We start from the raw sequence: 21,341 nt of genomic DNA on the forward strand, positions 1-21,341 counted from the left end.
AAGTGTGGCATTGCATGTCTGCACGGGGACCACAACAGATGTTCAAGGATTGAACTTGCTCTTGAAGACAGGGACATGTAAGAAGGTCGCGTGTGTGCGTGTGTGTGTGTGTGAGAGAGAGATAGATGGGGGGGGGGGTTCAGTTTTTTCTGCGCTGCTGTATAACCCAGCCTGCCGGTCTTGTTTGCTGTCTCCTCAGGTGGTGAGGGTTAAGGTCTGTCCCCAGAGCAGTATCTGCAGTGTGCCACCCTCCTGATTATCCCACCTCACAGGGACCTGCACCTAGTTAATTAAGTTATGCTAAATTATTTTGTTCCGTTAAAGTTGTAATAGTTGTCATCTGAGGCAATAAAGTAATGAAAGTCATTATATTTCTTGTGTGACACATTTCCTTTGGGTTCAGGGTTATGTTGATGATGTTTAATAATGTGGACATTACCAACCATGATAAATATCCAGTGTAAATATTCAATATTTCTTTCGGAATTTTGAGAGTAGCCTAAAATTCTTTTGAGGTTCGGAGCCTGTTGATCGCCAACTAGTAGTGAAATCATCACAGATCCATTCATTTTGGTTGGATTTTTATAGTTTTTTTCTGTGGAATGAGTATACTGTTTGGTGAAGAGAAAGGCATATTGACTGATGTCATAACTTGGGGGAATAATTGATTGCCAATGAATTAAAGATGAAAATATTGGAAGAAAGTGAGAAAACGCCTATTTCTTTTGCATTAAATTGATGCAAAATCATGTAGAAATGTGTTTTAAGAGGGTTTTTTTCAGTGGATGTTGTCAGCACATGTGTTCTGTGTATCTGGAATGTATTTATTGACAGCCTACCCAATCCACTGAGGAGTTGAGGGAAAAAAACGTTTTACCCATTATTCTGTTAAAAAATATAGGGTGCATACACTAAAATGGCCACTTTTTTTTTTCGCGACATTTCCGGCAGAGCAGACCCTCCAATTATTTGTTCTTAGGGTCAAAGTTTACAGAAAAAACACAAATAAAAAGTATGGCAGACCATGTCAGGTTCAACCCATTTTTGAGACCTTGGCTCCCCGACTTACAGGCAGCAATACAGATTACAATGACCACTTGACGCTGTCAGCCAAGTATGCCTCTTGTAGTTGCTGGATTAGAAAGGGCCGCACAAATCCTTTGCCCGGCTGGGTCAGAGCAGCTAGCTGCGGTGTTGGTCGTCCCTGTTTCACAATTTCTAGCTTTTCTGAGAAAATCCTTCTCGAAAAAGTATTTTTCAACAAGTCGGCCGCAATATCCAGTCCTTCTCCTCTGTCATCCATTGTAATTAAAGTGAATCTTATAAAAAACTAACCTAATGATCTATATAATTTCGCTGCTAGTTGTAATTCCTTTTGTTTTCCTCCTGATGGCGCCAAACAACAAGGCCAGCTAGAAGGCCTAGACGTGTAAAAGGATACGCCCAACTTGGCATACTCGAAATCTGATTGGTTGAAGAACATGTCAATCAACAACATAGTCCTCATTAGCGTCAACAGCGAGGGGATTCTCTCAGGATTCTGAAGGCCCCAGCTAGATTATGTTTTACCCGGCGACAGCGCAGGGAAATAATCTGATTGGATAAGGGCTCTAATATATATATTATCGCGCTGGAGGCAACGCAACTGAGGGGAAAACAAATAAATACGTATCTAGACTTATGTGAACAAACTTATTAAAATAGATAGAATGAATGAAAAAATATATATATTAAAAGGTATAAATTATATATTTATAAAAATAATAATATAACTTGGTAAGTGTGGCAATGTCCATGCTACACACCCCATAGGTGGCTGCCACACTCCCAGTAGCTTTTACTGGGCTCCACCAAAACAAGGACGCAGGGGGGCTGTATTGGAACCGTTTTATGCCATGGTTGAGTTTGACACCCTGCAGGATGTGTGCTGTGCTGCCAGGCCAGAGATCTCTTCCTGAGTGTGTGTGTGGTGTCGGCTGGTTTAACCTGTACTATACAGGTTAAACCAGCCGTCACCACACACATCAATGTTTACAGGCTGTATGCATTGCTCAATGTACAACAGGTTTGCAGCCCTACCCAGAGGCCAATCATTGGGACTCGGGCCAGGTTTGGCTGCTCCCACCAGCCATCGTCCACACACATATTGTTTTGTCTTGTTTTTGTTTTATTTATTTCTTATTTATTATGTTTATTCATTTATTTTTTCCACAATGTCTTGTTTTTTTTTTTAAACGATTTATGATGACTATATGCTCTGTAAGGTGACCTTGTGTGTCTTGAAAGGCGCCTCTAAATTAAATGTATTTGTATTATTATTATATGTTTAGATTTAGGCAGATAGCCCTTTCTGAGAACTTCATCGTAAAGTCAACCATAGGAAGACTATGCTTCTGCAGTAGCAGGATCATTCGCCACTAGTAATGCAACACGCTTGCGCAGAATGCAGATATCATGCTTGACGCATACACATTTGTGTTTGTGTTTCTGATTTGTCACTGTGGTCTCTGTTTTGTCTTTGTTCTTACCATTTCATATATGCCGTTGTGTTTTCCTATTTATATATGTCGTGGTGGTTTCTGCTTTGTGTGTGATTCCCGATCCGTTGTTGTGAGCCATTGGCTCCTTTGGGGCGGCAGTAGCTCAGGAGGTAGAGAGGGTTGGCTGGTAACCGCAAGGTTGCTAGTTCAATCCCTGGCTCCTCCTGGCTGAGTGTCGAGGTGTCCCTGAGCAAGGCACCTAACCTTAACTGCTCCCAACGAGCTGGCTGACTCCGCCGTCGTTGTATGAATGGGTGATTGTGAGGCAATATTGTAAAGCGCATTGGGTGGCCACTGGTTACAGAAAAAGCGCTATATAAATGCAGTCCATTTGAATTTGTTGTTTTTTTATTTGTTGAATTAGCATTTAAAGACCGTATTTAATGAGATAGGCCTACAAATAAAACTATGAATTGCAATGAAATACACAATTAATGGTTTTTGCCACCGAAATCCACAAAGACTGGTTTTAAACAACATAAATAGATGAAATATGTTACAAGGTTAATTCAACAATTCAATCAAGTACCATGCAATTTAAAATGGAAGACTATTTCAAATTTAATCAACTTTGTAACACTTTTTACAAATACAATCCACGCATATTGCACATTGCACGTGCATTGAGCAATTTGAGCCCATCAATAGATGTGGGCCCTCAAAGGGCATACTAGATAATAAACAGGTAATATACACGTGCATTAAGTGAACGACATAAACAGATGCCCTTGGGAGGTCGCCACTGTCAGGTGTGAGAGGCCCAGTACACAACTCGACCTCATATGAAATGCTTGAAAAAAGCACAACTGTCTAAGGAGGTTGTGATTCCATACACATGCATGTTTCTATCTATACTATATATATATTTCTATACATTTCTATAGAATGTTGCTAGGGGCATGTGCTCAGCTGCCTGTGCCCACTGGGGGGTTGAACGGCGGCGGCTCGCGGCGGCTGAGGTCATCGCGCGGCGGCGGAGGCGGAGCAGACCGCCTCCCTCCACCGCCTCCATTTTGAATAGCGATGTAACGGGGGCTCCGCCGCGTCGTTAGCGTCGACCAGCCCGCTGCACGGTGTCAACAAGCCGCATCCAGACACCCTTCGACATGGACGACCTCTTCAGTCCGCGGAGGTAACTCGGCCAACTCAGAAGTTAGCGTTGTATTCGCGGTAATTCGCCGCCGCGTCGCCATATTACCGCGGTTATACGGGGGACGTCTGCGCGCCTGCGTGGAGCGCTCAGTGTGTCAAATTCGGTGAAGTTATTCGCTAAGACGCTAGCCGAATATCAGCTTACTGTCGTTAGCCGCGGAGCTAGCCACCTCGTTAGCGAAACCAGACCTGTACCAAACCATGGAAAACAATGCATTCCTCCCCGTTCGTGGAACCAAATGTTGTAAAATATACATGCACGATATGTACCGTACATGCATGCACGACTGACGGACATAGCATCCATTAAAGTGAACTAAAATGCTGATTACGGAGTGGATCCGCTGTGGTGGCCGTGTAGGTTATGTCAACAGTCGGGTGGTTAACGTGACATTACCGAGGGGAGACCTCTGATCATTGCACTACAGAGCTAGGGACGATGGTCACTGTGCAACGTGACGTGTTTTTCGTGTTAACAGGCTGTTTGATCGACTGTTTTGAACTAAAGGGTGGAAGTTAATGGCTTTATATAATATATAATATAAAGGCTGTAGATCGAACGGGTCCCCCGTGTCAGAGGAGGGTTTAGGCCACAAACACCAGGCTACTACTGACCGACCCAGTGCTACTGATCTTAACTACAGTGGATCATATCCGGAACACAGTCTACTTGTAGAGTATTGTATGAAATGTGTAATGACGCCTTAAGTTATAACTCACGTTACTACTGAGATCTGGTTTAAAGCCACCTGACAGTGGTGGACGGGGAGTCGGTGTGAAACATCATAAAGGGTCTCAAATGTAGTGACAGCCATCCTGTTAGGATGTTCTCGTCTCCTAGGGGTTTGTAAAAACAATAAATACATTAAAAAAGTAAACCAGTGATTCCCCCCCCCCCCCCCCCCCCCCCCCCCCCCCCTCCAAGTAGCCCTATTCTGACGCTGATGTTTCGATTGTCTTGTTTATGTCCAGGAGCTTGAACAGCACCCAAGGGGAGATACGAGTGGGACCAAGTCACCAGGTGAATTCATAACTCTTAATAATGATCAATCAAAAAGTTAAACAATTAGCTAAATCAAACATTTAACCTGTTCATTATTAAACAAACCAAAGATGGCCAATAAAAAAAACATGTTTATTAAACATGCATGTGTTATCTAGTCTAGGTAAAGTCATACACTTTTTCCACAAAAATGAACCACATACGCCACATTTGAAAGCTTGACATCCCTGAATGGAAAGGTCGACTAGGTTTGAAATTATCTTTCAAACTCCTCCACAGGTCATTTTGTATTCAGTAACCACTCATATTGAGAGCATTGTAACCTTGCTGGGATTACACCCTTATGAGTGGGGGTTTCTTTGGCTGTATGCAGGCCAAGCTTCCCGAGCTGCAGCCACGGTCAGCCCCTAGCCTCCAGACTCAGACGGAGAGCGAGGAGCTGGTGTGGACCCCGGGAGTCAATGACTGTGATCTACTCATGTACCTGAGAGCGGCAAGGTGAGAGTGTGTTATGAGGCTTTCGTGCAATTGGGTCTACTACGCCGGTATCAATTAACTACTAATACCTGTTGATTGTCCTAATAACATCCTGATTCTTATGGTTATTTTTTAACAAAAAATGGGTCAATAATATTCTAATGTTATAATCATTTAAAAATTATATATATATATATATATATATATATATATATATATATATATATATAAAACTTAGTTCTAAGTGATTGCTCGGAAAGATGGATTCTAACCAGAGAAAGGATTCCCTTTAAGAAGGCCTCCTACAGAACCGTCAGCTAGAAACTGATGACGTTGTCATTGTTAGATCCCCTAGGTAGGCTATAAATCTAGCCTGAAGCGCATTCAAATAGGCCTACATCTATTGCAGTAGGCTTACCTACGGTCATGAACCCTTGTGTAAAAGTGTAAACACACCAGGTTATTGATCCAACGTCCCGGAACTATTAAAAGTAATGTTAAATGATAAAAAAAAAAACTGGGATAACACAAAAAAAACAGTATATGTATAATATACATTGATATATGTATACAGTATATAAGGGATGTCCATGGTTAACCTGGTTAACTGATAAGATCTTTAACCGGTAAATAAACCGGTTAAAAATAAATTAAATCATCATAATTTCTCTCAGCTAAATTTTTATTGATATTGATACAATTTTTGAGACTCACTTAACAATCCAAGCCTTTATTGATAACACTATTGATACTTTTCTATTATTTTGTTGAAATAGAACTTGCATTATTGCTTTAATTGCTGATAAAATGATCATAGCTCAAGATAGGACGTTAAACGGGTCATAATTCCATCTTTACTATTTATTTTATGTTGCTGGGAAAACAAGTTTTCGCCAAAATACCAAATTTCTTTTTTTTTGTGTTGCATTTTAACACAAAAATTATATTACTGAGCCGACCTGAACACATCACATATGACACTGTTTGTTACTTTTTTTTCAGCTAACTAGGTCTATAACTTGCCGATTTTAACATGGATTAAAAACTGGATTACTACTATTAACTGACGGGACTGAAGCTCGCTGTGGGCATGCATGAACCGTGAACCAACCTGTCGGCGGCTGGCTGTAAACAGTGCCGCGCCTACGAGTGACGTATTAATCGCGCGACTCAACGAATCGATGACCAAATTCGTTGCCAACTCTTTTAGTAATAGATTTTTATGGATTTTATAGATTCGTTGTTGCAGCCCTAGTCTTATTAGTGTTTCGTATGTTGGACCTCTCCTCAACGGTAATAGGAAACAAGGAAAAAAATATCTCTTAAACAATCTTTGCATGTTTACTAAAAAACTGAAATGCCAAAAGTAAGGTGTAGAAGAAAGGGCGTCCCTGGTCAGATTCCAGCAGTCAACACCACTAGGCCCGCCGTGACTTTGAACCCCCAGTCTGCCTTTCGCTCCTCGCTATTAAAGGAGACATATTATGGTGTTTTCCCAACAAGTAAACATAGTATTTGAGTTCAAGAAAACATGTTTTTGAAGCTGTTTGCTGGAAATAGCTTTTAGGAGAAAAAAAAATCGTATACCGCTATTCCCCTCTGTTTCAGTCCCATCAGAATGCACTGTTTCTGGTGTCTGTAGCATTGATGCAAATGAGCTGCTGCCCATTGACCAATGAGCTGACAGACTGAACCACAGCATAGAGGAAAAGGGATTGTTGCCGTTTGCGGACTCCTGGAGCTCTATATCTATATAATATTATATAATAATAATATTATATACAGGTATTTATATGATCTATTAGGGGTGGGAAAAATAATCGATTCTTCGATGCATCGCGATTCTCGCTAGAACGATTCTGTCTCGATGCAGATAAATTAATAATCGGAATTAAAAAAACAACATTCTGTTCGCCAGAGAGGGTTATTTTTGTAATTTTAAAATTATTGAATTTATCTTCAGTGTGTATTTGCCTATCTGATTTGTCTTGACACGATCGCGATTCAGCCTACGCATAGCATGCACGCAAACTCACAGCCAGACACAAGAACTCCTTCTAATTCAAGAGCAGCTTTTCCTTTAATGACATAGAAAAGAAAGATTAGAAATAAAATAAAACTGAAACCTATTTTCTGCATGCTTCCATATTGTGTTATAATGCAAGCTGCATTGATTATTCGATTGTTCCTAGAAAATCATATTTGTGACAAAAGATTTCTCTCTTATGAATCATTAGATAAGTTAATTCATCTGTTGATGTCTTTAATGATCATCACAAAAGTAGGAAGTGATTAGCAAACTCTGAGTAGCAAACCCAGATGTATGTATATATTTTTGAAAATCACGCATGGAAATGTACATAAAAAAGATTGATGCATCGAGATGCATCGATAATCGCTTCAGAATCGAATCGTTGACCTCCATAATCGGAATCGAATCGTGAGGTGCCAAGAGATTCCCACCCCTATAATCTATCTAATATCACGGCCAAAAGCTATGTGCGCCTCGGATGATATTATGAATAATAAAGAATGTGTCTGACGTCTCTGGTACTTCCACAAGTAAAGACTCGTAGTGGGGGATATCTCGGCCATGGTTGAGGAAAATTAGGGGGAAGGAACTTTGGCCTTGACTCTCTGAAGTCCATGAACCACGACATGGAGAAGAAAAGGATTGTACTCCGGGAGCTGAGCTGCCGGACTGCCTCCGAGCTCCCGGCGCCGGAGCTGCCGGCCGCCGTCGAAGCCGTCCGGCCGCAGTCCGGCAGCTCGGGCGGTGTACTCCGGGAGCTGAACTTGCACCGAAGCTAGGTGGCAGCTCCAGCAGACTAGCAGCTCCGGCGGACGAGTAGCTCCGGCTGGGGTAGCTCAGCGGCAGTCCGGCAGCTCAGCTCTGGGAGTACAATCCCTTTCTACTCCATGTCTCCTCCTCCCGACTTCCCTTCGGCGGCCGCTCCGGCGGGGTGAGCTCGGCAACAGAGAAAGGGATTGTACTCCCGGAGCTTAGCTGCAGGGCTAGCGCCGAGTTCCCCCCTCCGGAGCTGCTCACCTGCTGGTCAACAAAATCTTAGCGATGCTCTGATAGGAGGGGAGTGGGGAAGTGGGAGGTAATATTCAAATGGGCCCCCTTCTTACGTAGGAGGGGGCGCCGAAACTGACTCGTTCGTTTGGTAGCTGGAGGCGGGCTGCTTCCAGAAATGTGTATCTCACTCAAAAAATCATCTACAGACTTATTTCAAAGTTTGTATGCGTGTGGGAGCACCATCTACCCACAACAACACCCCAAATCCCAGGAAAAGTGCTGTTTTCATAATATTTCCCCTTTAATTGCTTTATTATGGATAGATTTATTGCAGGCTTTGTGTGCTTCAAGGCCATTAGCGTACACAAAACCACCTAATCAATGCAGGCATGGACTACGCACAAACCCGTGCTGGTGAATTAGATTTTCTCTGTCGGTACTTTACACTGAGACGGATCATTCACTTTCATTAATAATTTCAATCCTTCAAACGCCTCAACATTCTCTTAATCGCTGGGGGTTTGGTCGGATTTGTTAGACCACTTTCAGACTTCATAGATGTAACCTATATCTAATGCCATATTGAATACATATGCTGACGTGAACGGAAGGGCACATTATGGTCATATTGTGAAAAATTTGTCTGTAGAGGCTGTTGGTCATTTAATGAGCTGGACCTTGACTATAGACCGCTGCGGTTCATGCTTTTGGTTCATGCTTGTGTCACCCTTTTGAAGTAATATGAATGATGTGTGTTTGGTCTAAAGGAGCATGGCAGCGTTTGCAGGGATGTGTGATGGCGGCTCGACGGAGGATGGGTGCCTGGCGGCGTCCCGTGATGACACCACTCTCAACGCACTGAACATGGTACAGAACACTTACATAACCTCCCAGACAGGCCTCGGGGGCGCTGGTCCTACTGGTTAGGATGGCCCAATGGATGGATACTTGTCCGAAGATTGATGTGCTTCTAATTGTTTGTTCAACGAGTGCTTTTCTTCTTCTGCCTCTTAAATTCCAGTTGCATGCCAGCCATTACGATGCAGCCAAAGCTCTCCAGCATCTGGTGAAGAAACCAGTTCCAAAGCTGATTGAGAAGTGCTGGTCAGAGGACGATGTGGTGAGCCATCCTTACTCTCTAAACGTATTTAGTTATTAATCTGCTCAAGTCTATTATAAAAGTGTATTATTTATTTTTTAATCAGGTGACTCAATAAGTGGTTAACAATATTGTTTTTTTCTTTCCCTCAATAGAAACGCTTCATCAAAGGCCTTAGGCTTTACGGCAAGAACTTCTTCCGCATTCGAAAAGAGCTTCTGCCCAGCAAAAAGACGGTAATTAAAGTGTTCATTAAGATGGTAACCTCTTCTCTTTGATACACTTTCCTGCTAGCCGAGTTCATTGATGGAATAACGTCCTGTTTCTGTTTCCAGGGTGAGCTGATCACGTTCTACTACCACTGGAAGAAGACGCCGGAGGCCTCAGGAACCAGAGCCTATCGCCAGCACCGTCGCCAGCCATCTTCACGCAAGGCTAAGACCCGGTCAGCCACGGCCCCCGTCAGCACGCCGTCCCGGTCCCACTCACGTAAGGGAGTCCTCTGATGGGTGGCTTTACTTCGTTCTTGGATGATAGAGTTGGGCTTTGGGTGTGTGTGACTAACTTGCTTTATCTTGGGGGTAGAACAATGATCCTGTTGTCTGATGGTGAGGGCTGAAGTCATGCAGCCTGTGTTTTGCCTTTGCAGTGGACATGAGCTCCGCCAGTGAGGATGACATGGAAAGTGAAGACAGTGAACAAGACTTGAAGCGGTCCACCTGCAGCCACTGTGGCACAACAGGTAAGAGAACACATTATCCGGTTCAGATGGCCATTCACAGATTATTGCTAAAGATCTGTTGTGTTGCGTTAAGAAGCAGCTGGCCGTGAGGTTGCAGATGGCAGCCAACTGAATCCCCCCTTACCCCTCCCTTTCCAGAGGCTATGGTGGCCCTTATTGCTAAAGGAGCCAAAACACTAGCCTCCGAACCAATCAGATTGAACAATCACAATCGAAAAACATCACAAAAACTAAAGCCTCAAAACATGGATGCCTGAATGAATGCATCCTGCAAATGATCATAATGCCTTTCATCCACAAACTGCGATTAAAAAGTGATTATGTAATTATGTTTCAATATTCTAAATCAGTAGGATATTTTGGTGAAAATAGGGAGCATGCTCGGCTTCACTGTTTATATGAGGCGTTGTCGAGAGAGGGTCAAAATTCTCAGACGTTAACATATAACGAGTGTGTGTGGCTGTGTCTGAACCTGCAGTTGGTTTGGATGTCTGCGTCTGAGAGAGGGTGAGCTTCTGTGACACATAGTATTACACCACTGTGTGTGTGCGTGGATGGTTGGAGCTGCGTCTGAAGCCATGATTGGTTCTGATGCCAGTGTCGGTTAAGTGACTCAGACACTTGTATATAACGCGGCGTGTGTAATGTGTGTGTGTGTGTGTGTGTGTGTGTGACGACACCGATGTGTGTAACGATTCACCGATACGAATCAGTATCCGGTTGGATTCAAACAGATGCGACTACATCAATACGTGGGCCCCTGAATCGATTTAATATTACCAAGAATCAGCCGATCGATTTAAACGTTGCGATCGGTTTAGCCTGATATCAAGACAGCATTGTCCACTCATTGCGATCCGGAAAACAAAACTTAAGAATGCGGGCGGATCCGTGAGTGTGTTTGTGTATGTTTGAGTGCGCGCCCTGCGTCCCCGTGCGCGTCCTGCGTCTCGCGAGCAGGGAACAACCAGAGTTGTGAGTGTGCGAATAACATCCATATGTCCGAAAAGGGTGAAACGATTTTCAGTGCACCAGCGAATCAGAAATCAAACGTGTCAAAGGCCTTTGGGTCTTATAAGAAGGAGGGGAATATTGACAAAAGCTTCACTTTTTTATTTAAATTGTGTAGGACAGCAACGAAGTCTATAAATAAACAAATAGACATGTAGTTCTACATTTATAAATGTGTCTTCCCCTTTTCCCCATGCCATAAAGAAATAAATATAAAAACCTAAGATTCCATGGTCCATATATATATTTGAAAGTAGGCAATGTCTCTTTTATAGAAGGCTTATTTTAATTAATAGAAAATTAATGTGTTAACGTTAAACAAATATTAACATTTTAATTTTTCATCAAATCGCACCGGATCGTTAGAACATTTAATCGAATCACATCGAATGGTTTGATATTAAAATGTTTTGTCCCTGAATCGTATCATAGCTAGGGGTGGGAATCTCTTGGCACCTCAAGATTTGATTCCGATTATGAGGTCAATGATTCGATTCTAAAACGATTATCTATGCATCTTGATGCAACAAATTTTTTTATGTGCATTTACATGCGTGATTTTCAAAAATATATATATATACATTCTTTCTTTTCTATGTCATTGAAGAAAAAGCTGCTCTCCAATTAGCAGGAGTTCTTGTGTCTGGCTGTGAGTTTTCATCCATGCTATGCGTAGGCTGAATCGCAATCGTCTCAAGACAAATCAGATTGGCCAATGCACACTGACGATAGGGTTGCCGCGGTGTGGACATTTTCACACCGAGTAATACGATTGTGTCAACACCGGTATTACCTGTATAAACGGTATTAACTTTGAAACTATAGGTCAACCGCCATCTTCTCCGTCAACTCCCTCTCACACTCGGTGACAGCGGCTGGCAGCGCGCCAATTCTCGGCGTCTTATAACGTTCAATATATAATAGTATGATATAATTTTATATATCATAATATCACGGCCAAAAGCTCTGTGCGGCTCCGGATGGCCGTAGCGCGGGGAGCTCACGTAGGGATTGGGCTTTGCGGGGGTTGTTTACCGGCGTTGCTATGGTTACCGGTCTTGTAAGGAAGCACGTCAATTCTCGGCGCGACAATTTTCCCGCAGTGAGCAGAACTGTGGCCTATTCTACACATTATATATATAATTTTTATTACTGAAAAAAAATAAATAATTGGTGTTGCCGGTGTGTTGCAACACCGGTAATACCGTATACCGCGGCAACCCTAACTGACGATAAATTAAATAATTTAAAAATGACTAAAATTATCCCTCTCTGGTGAACAGAATGTTGCAGCAGGCGAACAAATTAAAAAAAACAAATGTAGCTGAAGGTGGTGTTTGGAGGTCAGAGGGTTTCAGATCCACTCTTGGTCAGAGTACGTAACGTAACGGCAGAGCTTCAATATAAAGCGGGGCACACACTAAAGTAGATGGATTATCACAGACATGAATATAATCATAACTTAAGCCATTTGAAGAAATATACCGTCTTTTTGTTGTCGTCCTTTTTAACCTAATGCTGCAAGACCGACAACCTATCTGCTAACAATTAGTTTGGAGCCAAGGAAATGTTCAGTAAATTACGACTAGCAGTCTTCCTTAAATTGGGGGGATCAGAGTTGTGAAAAGCGGCGTGTTTTGACCTCTTGTTTTATAAGTCTTATGCCCCTTTTCCATCGGCGGGTACGCTTCGGACTAGGGATGGCCACGAGTAGTAAATTCCAAACTCGAGTGATCGAATGAATTCCTCGAGGATCAATAGAGTACTCGTTTAATCGAATCTATTTTTAGAAGGCAACGCATCTAAAGCAGTTATAGGCCCAATGATGAACGGCAATATTACCAACCAAACATGTAATGCTTATTCTCAATCAAAACAGTCCGAGTTATCAGAGTATTGATTATTTATTTTTGCACACGTTCAAAACACATTTTCCTTCCAAAAACAAATATGCGTCTCACAATTTAAATCACGTCGAACAAAGGCCTGTAGCGGTTTTAAAAAAATACGAAACAAGTAGCCTAACCATTGCAAATAATTTAAAGCTGCAAATAAAACAGGTTTTTTTGCAGCTGGGGGGGTCGGTGGCAGTACGGCAGCTCAGCTCCCGGATTACATTCCCTATCTCTTCCATGTTGCAGTTCAATATGGACTTCGGAGAGTCGAGTTAATCTATTTTCAAACACTTCCTTGGTCGGACCCATCACGTGACTGAACCAATCAGAAGCTAGAATTTGGACTTAGGTAAACGTGAGGGAATCAGAGAGGCAGATTCAACAGAATATCCTGACTGTTAAATATGTAAATATGTAAGAAATAATTGTGTAACATAAATATGTAAATGATTAACTGACTAAGCATTGTAAGTACATTTCTAGCAAATTAACTCCAATATAAATTATATTAATTTATTCTACAACTTTCAAATATTTAACTTCTAAACCTTACATTATTATGGATTATTACACGGCTCTTCTCAATGCTGTAGACTGCTCCATTCACTTGCATGGGCCTTCCCAACGTTCAGCTGTCAATTATTTTTGTTTATGCTCCGTTCACTTGCATGGGCACTTGACAACTTCCGGCGGTGAATTATATTTGATAATTCACCGTTGCCAAGTATAATTGACAGGTGTCAAGGTAAACGAAAGGATTTTTTGCCGTTTGCCATTTTAATCTAGATTTATTCCAAAATTAATTTAGATTAAAAAAAAGAATCTATGCCCACCACTAATGTATGTATGTATGTATGTATGCATGTATGTATTAGGGCCCGACCGATATTGATTTTTGAGTGCCGATGGCGATTATTTTCAGAGAAAAATTATGATTACGATTTAATCGGCCGATTAAAAAACAAAAAACAAAAAAAACATATAAAACGTAGTTTTTGATACCTTAAATATACTTTAAACACTTTTGACAAATATGTGAATTGAATGCAGAACCTTTGAGTGTTTTAGAATACATTTACAGTCAAAAATGAGTGTAATGAAAAATAAATAACTAACTCCCAATGTGCTGCGCTCGTGAGCAGTGACTAACACGTGCGTGCTGAGCAGTATGGTCTCACCGTTAGAGTCTACAGTATAACAAATTAACATGGCCTGGGACCTAAAGAAAAACAGGCACAACATGCTCAAACAACGCGTCTTGTGTACATTGGTGAGGTGAGCGCGCAGCTGCCTGAGCGTGCGTGCTTTCATGTTGTACGGTAAAATTCAATCTCCTCTTTTTTACTCCAGCTAAAGTTGTTAGTTAGCAAGGCGAGTAGGAGCGCAATCTGCAGGATACTAATCGCAATAACATTTATAAAAAAAATAAAATAAAAAAAAAAATCGGTTGTAATCGGCGTCTTTTTGGCCGATGCCGATTATTTTCAAAAAGGCTATAATCGGCCGATTAAATCGGTCGGGCCCTAGTATGTATGTTAGGGCTGGGGGTAAACGATTATTTATTAAACGATTAATCGGGCGATTATTTCATTGATTAGTCGACTAATCTAATGACTAATTGGATGGTTATCTATTTCTGTTGCTCGATTAATAAAAACCATAATGTATCTCAAATAAATACCCAAAAATTCTTAATAATATACTTTATTTAACAACAGTTTTGCACAGCAAAAAACCTTCTGCTCAAATCTGCCAGTGTGAGTGTGGCCAGTCTGGCCAGGCCAGGCCAATTTGGCCACTTGGGAGAGGTGTGCTGCTACGGTACGGGCCGCTACGGTACAGATGCTAATGAGCCGACACGCGCAGTCGCGCACACGCACGGCTACGCAACCTGAGCTGGATGACGTATAGTCCATGCGACGACCACGGACATAATAAAGGCGACGAGCCTTCTTTCCCATTAAACGGTAAACATATATCCAAATAAGCAACAGACTCAGCAAAGTGTGAACTGTGTTCTCTGTTGTTGTCCATTGTCCTCTAAAATCGTCGACGGAGAAATTTGACGTCGACGAATTTTTGACATCGACGCGTCGCTACAGCGTGTGTGTGTGTGTGTGTGTGTGTGTGTGTGTGTGTGTGTGTGTGTGTGTGTGTGTGTGTGTGTGTGTGTGTGTGTGTGTGTGTGTGTGTGTGTGTGTGTGTGTGTGTGTGTGTGTGTGTGTGTGTGTGTGTGTGTGTGTGTGTGTGTGTGTGAGAGCTCCAGGAGTCGGCAAACGGCAACAATCACTTCTCCTCAATGCGGTGGTTGACTCTGATAGGTCAATGGGCAGCAGCTCATTTGCATTAAAGCTACAGACACCAGAAACAGCGCATTCTGAAGGGACCGTAACGGAGGGGAATAGTAGTAGGCGAGATTAGTTTTTTCCCAAAACCTATTTCCAGCAAATGATTTAAAAAACACGTTTTCTGGGACTCGTATACTATGTTTACTTGTTGGGAAAACACCATAATATCTCTCCTTTAAAAGTAGAATATTTCAAAAAGTATAAAGTTAAAAATATTTATGGATGTATGGACTCAGACCTTTGTGACAGATGTTGAATGGAATCGATTGGTTCGGTAGTTTTGGCCACATAAATGGCACAAGTTTGGTCGATAGAAGAATGACGGAAATGGGATATCAAGATTGTGCCTTCCTATGCACAATAATAAGAGATGTCATGATGCAGACATTTAGTTGACATTCTTTCCCATGTTATTGATTAAACAAAAGAAAGTGTTATCTAAAAAGGTACTATATCTACAGTAATTGCTGTGGGGAGGAACTCGTTGTCTTGGTCTCGGTTAAGGCTTCCATGTAAGGCGGGTCATACATCAGATGGTCCCAGGGGAACCGCCTAATGCAAAGTCAACATACAAAGATTAGATCTGAGGGCTTCTGTGTTTAGTGTGTGGCAATGGATAAATGTTTTGGGCAGTGCTGGTGGTTGATGCTCCCTGTCACTGTATGGCGGTGACAGGGGGCGCTGTCACTGGTAAAGCGCTCCCTGTCGGCTTCAGTTCCGCTTAAGACAGCTTTGAGCAGAGTACTACTTAATACAAAAGTGGTTTGTACAGTCTGCGTAGTTTCAATGAAATCAAGATTATAGGCAACTAGCGCTGTTCAAGAACATGAACATGAACAAGAAAAGACACACACACACATGCTATTCTGGAGGACCCACCTCCATGAAAGGAAAAAAGGCAGATTTGGTTATCTTCCTTCAGAAGTAAAATAGTGCTTGAGGCCCTTTCGCTGCTCAGGTGCATGCGTACCTCATCCCTGTTGCTCCATGCCACTGTCTTTTCTTTGGCTGTTTATTGTTAATAATATTTAATTATTGAGTTTACTGTACATTTCCATTTTCACCATATTATAGGGGCTATACTTTTTTTCAAAACATTGTACAATGTTGATGCTGAAAAAACAATGTAAATCTTGTCGTTGTTAATTCGTCACCAATAAGAGTAGCGTTAAAGAACGGGATCGATAAGCACTATCGATAAGAGTAATAGTATCGTTAAACCCTTAACGATACCCCTCCTTATGGAGGTGTTAACGATGGTGCCCCCTTCCCTCCCGCCCCCTGCAGCCTCTAAGGACTGGCACCCCGCGGGGGGTCGTGTCAGCACCGTGCTGTGCGCCACGTGCCACGTCTACTTCAACAAGCATGGCCGCCTCCCAGCCGCTCAGAAACCGGCGGACCCTCCGTTCATGTTCAAACCTGTGAAGGAGGAAGACGAGGACTCCAGCGGGAAGCACGGGATGAGGACGCGACGGAGCAGAGCAGCCGTAAGTCTCCAAACACCACCACACCTCCCACTCTGTACCGTCACTCCTGGTCCAACCATGAGGACTTAAACAAGTCTTAATGGTTGGACCAGGAGTGATGATTTGGATTGGAATTGTGTCTCTCTGTCAGAGCTGCAATGCTATGCAAGACAGCGTTAATGCAAATGCTGTTTGACTGTTTACTGAGAAAATGTTTTTCCATAAACTGATTTATGGCACAATGTTTAAAGCTACGGTGGGCAATTTCTTTAAAGGTACAGTGTGTAGAATTGGCCGGCATCTGAACGGGCCTGAAATGGAATTTAAAGTTAATAAATAGGTTTGGTATAACCCCTTGAAAATAGGAATCGGGTACTCTAGAATGAACCATTTACGTAATTATTTTTCCCGTGTTCTTCCATGAGGGCCTCCATGTTGCACCGCCATGTACATCCATGTACAGTAGCCCAGAACAGACAAACATCTATAGAGTGTTTTTAATGAAATTAAAATAATGTGATTGTGAAGAGTTGTAGGAAGGTGAGGGCCAGACAGACGCTTAACCCTCTCTCGGACATCAAAATCAACCACTGGCGAGACGGAAATCCTTGCATCTTTATACACACCATGGCATTATAATCTGGGTGCCCAAGCTTAACCCCTTTCTCGGACACGCCTCTTAAAGCCTAGGGAAGCTGAGCATGTTCCGTCCTACAAATAAAATATGCAGTATATTTGGAGGATTCAATGGGCGTCATGTTATCAAAAGCAAACAATATTCACATGCTGCAATGCAAGCTAAGGGTTATCGAGGTGAATGATTGATGCATATAACAGATAGCCATGATGATATGTCTATGAATGTAGTTTACCACCGGAGGCAGTGTGTGAATGAAGACTTAAACAGGCTGGCACGTCCACCATGTCCTACAACATGAACAGAAACCACGGTTGCTCTGATCAAGATACCGTGTTGGCTCAACTAAGGCTAAAGCCGTCATGAATTAACCTCTGTGCGCTAAACAACATTTAGCTTTTTCCACAGAACCCGAATCGCTGTGTATGTGTACAGTCCAATTTAGCTCCGTGATTGATAATTATATAATTATTGACACACAGAGCAGCGCCGGTGAAGATAACGTGTTATCCTAGTTTTCTCCAATGTACACATATCAATGTGTTTAACCTGTATTTGGTATAGTCTATGTGCGTCACACCCACCCCGGAGCTCCACTGGCCACTCTGTTTTTTAATCAGCTTTTCACTCTAGAGCTGGCAGGAAAAGCAATATTAATGTCCTATCCATCGGGAACATTTTGTAACTTGAAGTATCCGGTTCAATTGCATTTTAGTTGTGGTTTAGGGCAGGCTACTTTGAAATCCACCTATTGAGTATATATTATATTGTGTATTAGCCCAAACGATGGCTCTATAGAGAGGAGTGCTGTTGGCCGACCATCTCCCGGGCAGATATACAGCGCTAGACTCACGGGACTCTTATAAACGTTCCCCGTGTCACATCGGTGTATTTCAGAATGTTGAATATACAATATCTTGGTTTTTCAATTTAAATCAACAAATGAAAATTCTTCCTTCAAGCTGCATTAAGTACCGCTGAGGTCGGTGATCCTTTTAATAGACCACCACAGCAGCAGTACGCTGCTATAAATGTCACCTTCAGTTCTGATGTGAAAAATGACTACAAAACAATTCTCAATTACAATGTTTTTGTCAGTGTTTATGGTTAGCTTGACGGGGACTCAAGTTTGAAGCCCTAGTTCAGATATCAGGTCAACTAATGACTAATTAGTTGACTAATGACCGTTCAAATGTTTCATCTTGGACCCAGCTGTCGTCTCTGAGGAGCGGTCACAGGAGATTGACCGGCTCTCCTACCAGCGAGGAGCAGCAGTCCAGCAGCCAGCCCTCTCCCAGCGGGGCCAGCTCAGTTTCCAACGCCTCCAGGACCTCTTCCACCGACAGCAAGAGCGACTCCACCAAGAGGCCAAACAAGGTGGGGAAACCTCCGTCCATAAACCCTGCCTCTCACACCCTGTCCCAGATACTGATGTGGATCTGCTTTCGGGCCTTTTGTGGACGCTTGTAATGAGGCTAGATATTTTATTCTTTCTTCTTGGGGCTTTTGCAGAGTTCTTCACGTTTTAAAAGGGAAAGGACATTCAACTAGTTAGAGGTGTTGGGGAGAGAGTAGAACGGACCGTGTCAATTATCCGAACGTACATGTCCTTTAAGAGATCGGATAATGGCCGGAGCATGGCTGAATCCGCTACCCTAGGTGGCGCTGTAGCCCTTTCAACAAGTGGTTATAGAGCCACTTCCGGTTGACCTCTATAACAACAAACACAGGTGGCATTCGAGACAGATGTTTTCAGCAGACAGCTGTCAGGTCACTTTGGGTCCATGTCATTTCTCCGACGCTCCATTGTTCATACCTCTCGGTGGTATGCGGACTCCTCCAGCGGAGGAGAAATGACATGGACCCAAAGTGAACTGACAGCTGTCCCGCATACGGAAACAATCCCTTTTTCCTCCATGTAGCGTTTCAATCTTGACTTCAGAGAGTCAAAGCCAAAATTCCATTCCCCCAATTCCTTCGCCACCATGGCCGAGATACGAGTCTTTGTTGTGGAAGTACCAGAGAGTCAGAGAACCTGACGTAATTTATAATATCAGAGAATAGCCCCGTCTGTTCAGTCGCGGCGCAATGAATGAATAAAGATCGTATACACGTCAGAAGAAAAAAACGTTTATTTTGACAGATGTGCCCGAAGTTACTACTTTACAGCCTTGTTGATGACCAACGTTAAAGAAAACATGTACTTTTAATGTGTACTGGATGCATGTTGATGATGATACACTTCTTATAGGGGGTAATGGCATGACACCGGCTTCCTCCATCTTCTGCGTCACCTTTTTAAACAAATCTGTTTCTCGTTTTCTGACGGCGACAACCATAAACATATAAAGAAATAATTAAATATTTTTATTTATAAAGAAATAAGAATTGTTTCTATGTCTATGGCGACAACAACACGACTACCTTCTACTTCCGGCTCACGGCCCCAGGCCTCAAGATCTCCAGCATGCGCCGAATGCGAAATCCGACGCGGGTTTACATGCAGGTAGAAACCGGACTATGATCGAGTTAACTAGGTGTTCTTATCCGATCTCGCTTGTCGGTTCATGTACTGATTTCGGTCCGAAGCAGATTGGATAAAGGTGTTTACATGCATTTTAAAAGTCTGGTTGAGGTCTTATTTGATTCTTTATCCGATAATGACTGCATGTAAACACACTGATTGTAGCAAATATTGTGATTCATTTGTTTATTGAATCTCCTTTTGACTAGCTTCTCTTCTGAAGCTAGTCAAAGCGTTATAATAATAATAATAATGATAATAATAATGACGTTTATTCATACAGCGCTTTTCTAAACAGAGCTACAAAGTGCTTTACAGATAAAAAGAAAGAAAGCAAAACAACCAAACAAAAATAAATGTATAAGAACATTTGTATCACAGGTCTTTTTATTTATTTTTATTTTTTTACAATTATGTAACAAAAAATACACGAATGAACAAGTGAGTCTTAATGAGGGAGTTAAAAAATGTCACTGAATCAGCTAACCTTATTTGCTCAGGCAATGCATTCCAAAGCTTTGGGGCTAACACAGTGAAATACCTGTCCCCTGTAGCAGCAAGCTGGGACTCAGGAATAGTTAGTAAACCTTTGCCTGAAGACCTTAATGTGCGAGTAGGACAATAGGGCACTAGCATTTCTGAGATGTAACTAGGAGAAAGGCCATGGAGCGCTTTAAATGTTAGCAATACAATTTTAATTCTCAATTATCTGACAAATTGGCAGCCAGTGAAAGAATGCAAGAATTGGAGCAATGTGTGGAGCCTGGCAGCAGAATTCTGTACTATTTGAAGCCTAAGTCTGGACTTTTGGGTGAGGCAAGTGAACAGCTGATCACCAACAGGCGAAGAACCGCGCAGGTGTAATTCTAGGCAGAGCGCAGCGCAGAGGCAGACGCCCCGTCTTTAAAAAGAAGCAGTAAAAGTTAGAAAATTTTAAATAAACAATCAAAACAGAAATGTGATCTATAACTGTAGCTAAACTAAACAAATGCATACTAATCAATGTAAAAATATCAGGAATAAAATATTAAATATAAAAAGTTAGGTCTCTGATACGTTACGCATCGTCATGGTGAGAGGCTTTAGGCTTCAGCAAAGATTCAAATCTAGAGCTGTTGATCTTCTGATTATATTGGAATTTGTAACGCTCAAATTGTACCTTTTTACAATGCCATTTCCACTATTAAACATCAGCGAGTAGCCAAATCTAAGTACTGTAGATGTTCTTCTAATTAAAGGGATACTTCACCGATGGAGATTTGAAGGTTAATGAAGTAAATAATCATCTGTATTATAAATGTGCAAAAATAATTGAAATCGGTACACCTGGCCTGAGAAAAGGCAGAAAGTGTCTCTGGCTCAAAAGCAAGACATCCTCCAACTACCACAGTGCATTGCTCTCGCTGCACCGCCTGCCTGTTTCCG

At 42.1% G+C, this 21,341-nt stretch overlaps 1 protein-coding gene across 4 annotated transcripts in view; it reads left to right on the top strand.

Annotated features, from left to right (window-relative positions):
* The first annotated feature begins 3,513 nt into the window (after positions 1 to 3,513).
* Positions 3,514 to 21,341, top strand: part of rereb (arginine-glutamic acid dipeptide (RE) repeats b) — a 32,111-nt gene continuing 14,283 nt past the window's right edge. For all 4 annotated transcript variants that reach the window (XR_009527265.1, XM_060060801.1, XM_060060793.1 and 1 more), the window contains exons 1-10: positions 3,514 to 3,672; positions 4,665 to 4,713; positions 5,069 to 5,193; positions 8,962 to 9,061; positions 9,216 to 9,314; positions 9,449 to 9,529; positions 9,629 to 9,782; positions 9,943 to 10,035; positions 16,577 to 16,776; positions 18,605 to 18,769. Coding sequence is in view for 3 of the 4 variants with exons in the window: in XM_060060801.1 (XP_059916784.1) it covers positions 3,647 to 3,672; positions 4,665 to 4,713; positions 5,069 to 5,193; positions 8,962 to 9,061; positions 9,216 to 9,314; positions 9,449 to 9,529; positions 9,629 to 9,782; positions 9,943 to 10,035; positions 16,577 to 16,776; positions 18,605 to 18,769 (1,092 nt within the window). In the remaining variant the exon portion in view is untranslated. The remainder of the gene's footprint in view (positions 3,673 to 4,664; positions 4,714 to 5,068; positions 5,194 to 8,961; positions 9,062 to 9,215; positions 9,315 to 9,448; positions 9,530 to 9,628; positions 9,783 to 9,942; positions 10,036 to 16,576; positions 16,777 to 18,604; positions 18,770 to 21,341) is intronic.

Source organism: Gadus macrocephalus, chromosome 1 (genome assembly GCF_031168955.1).
Source record: "Gadus macrocephalus chromosome 1, ASM3116895v1".
Taxonomy (NCBI): domain Eukaryota; kingdom Metazoa; phylum Chordata; class Actinopteri; order Gadiformes; family Gadidae; genus Gadus; species Gadus macrocephalus.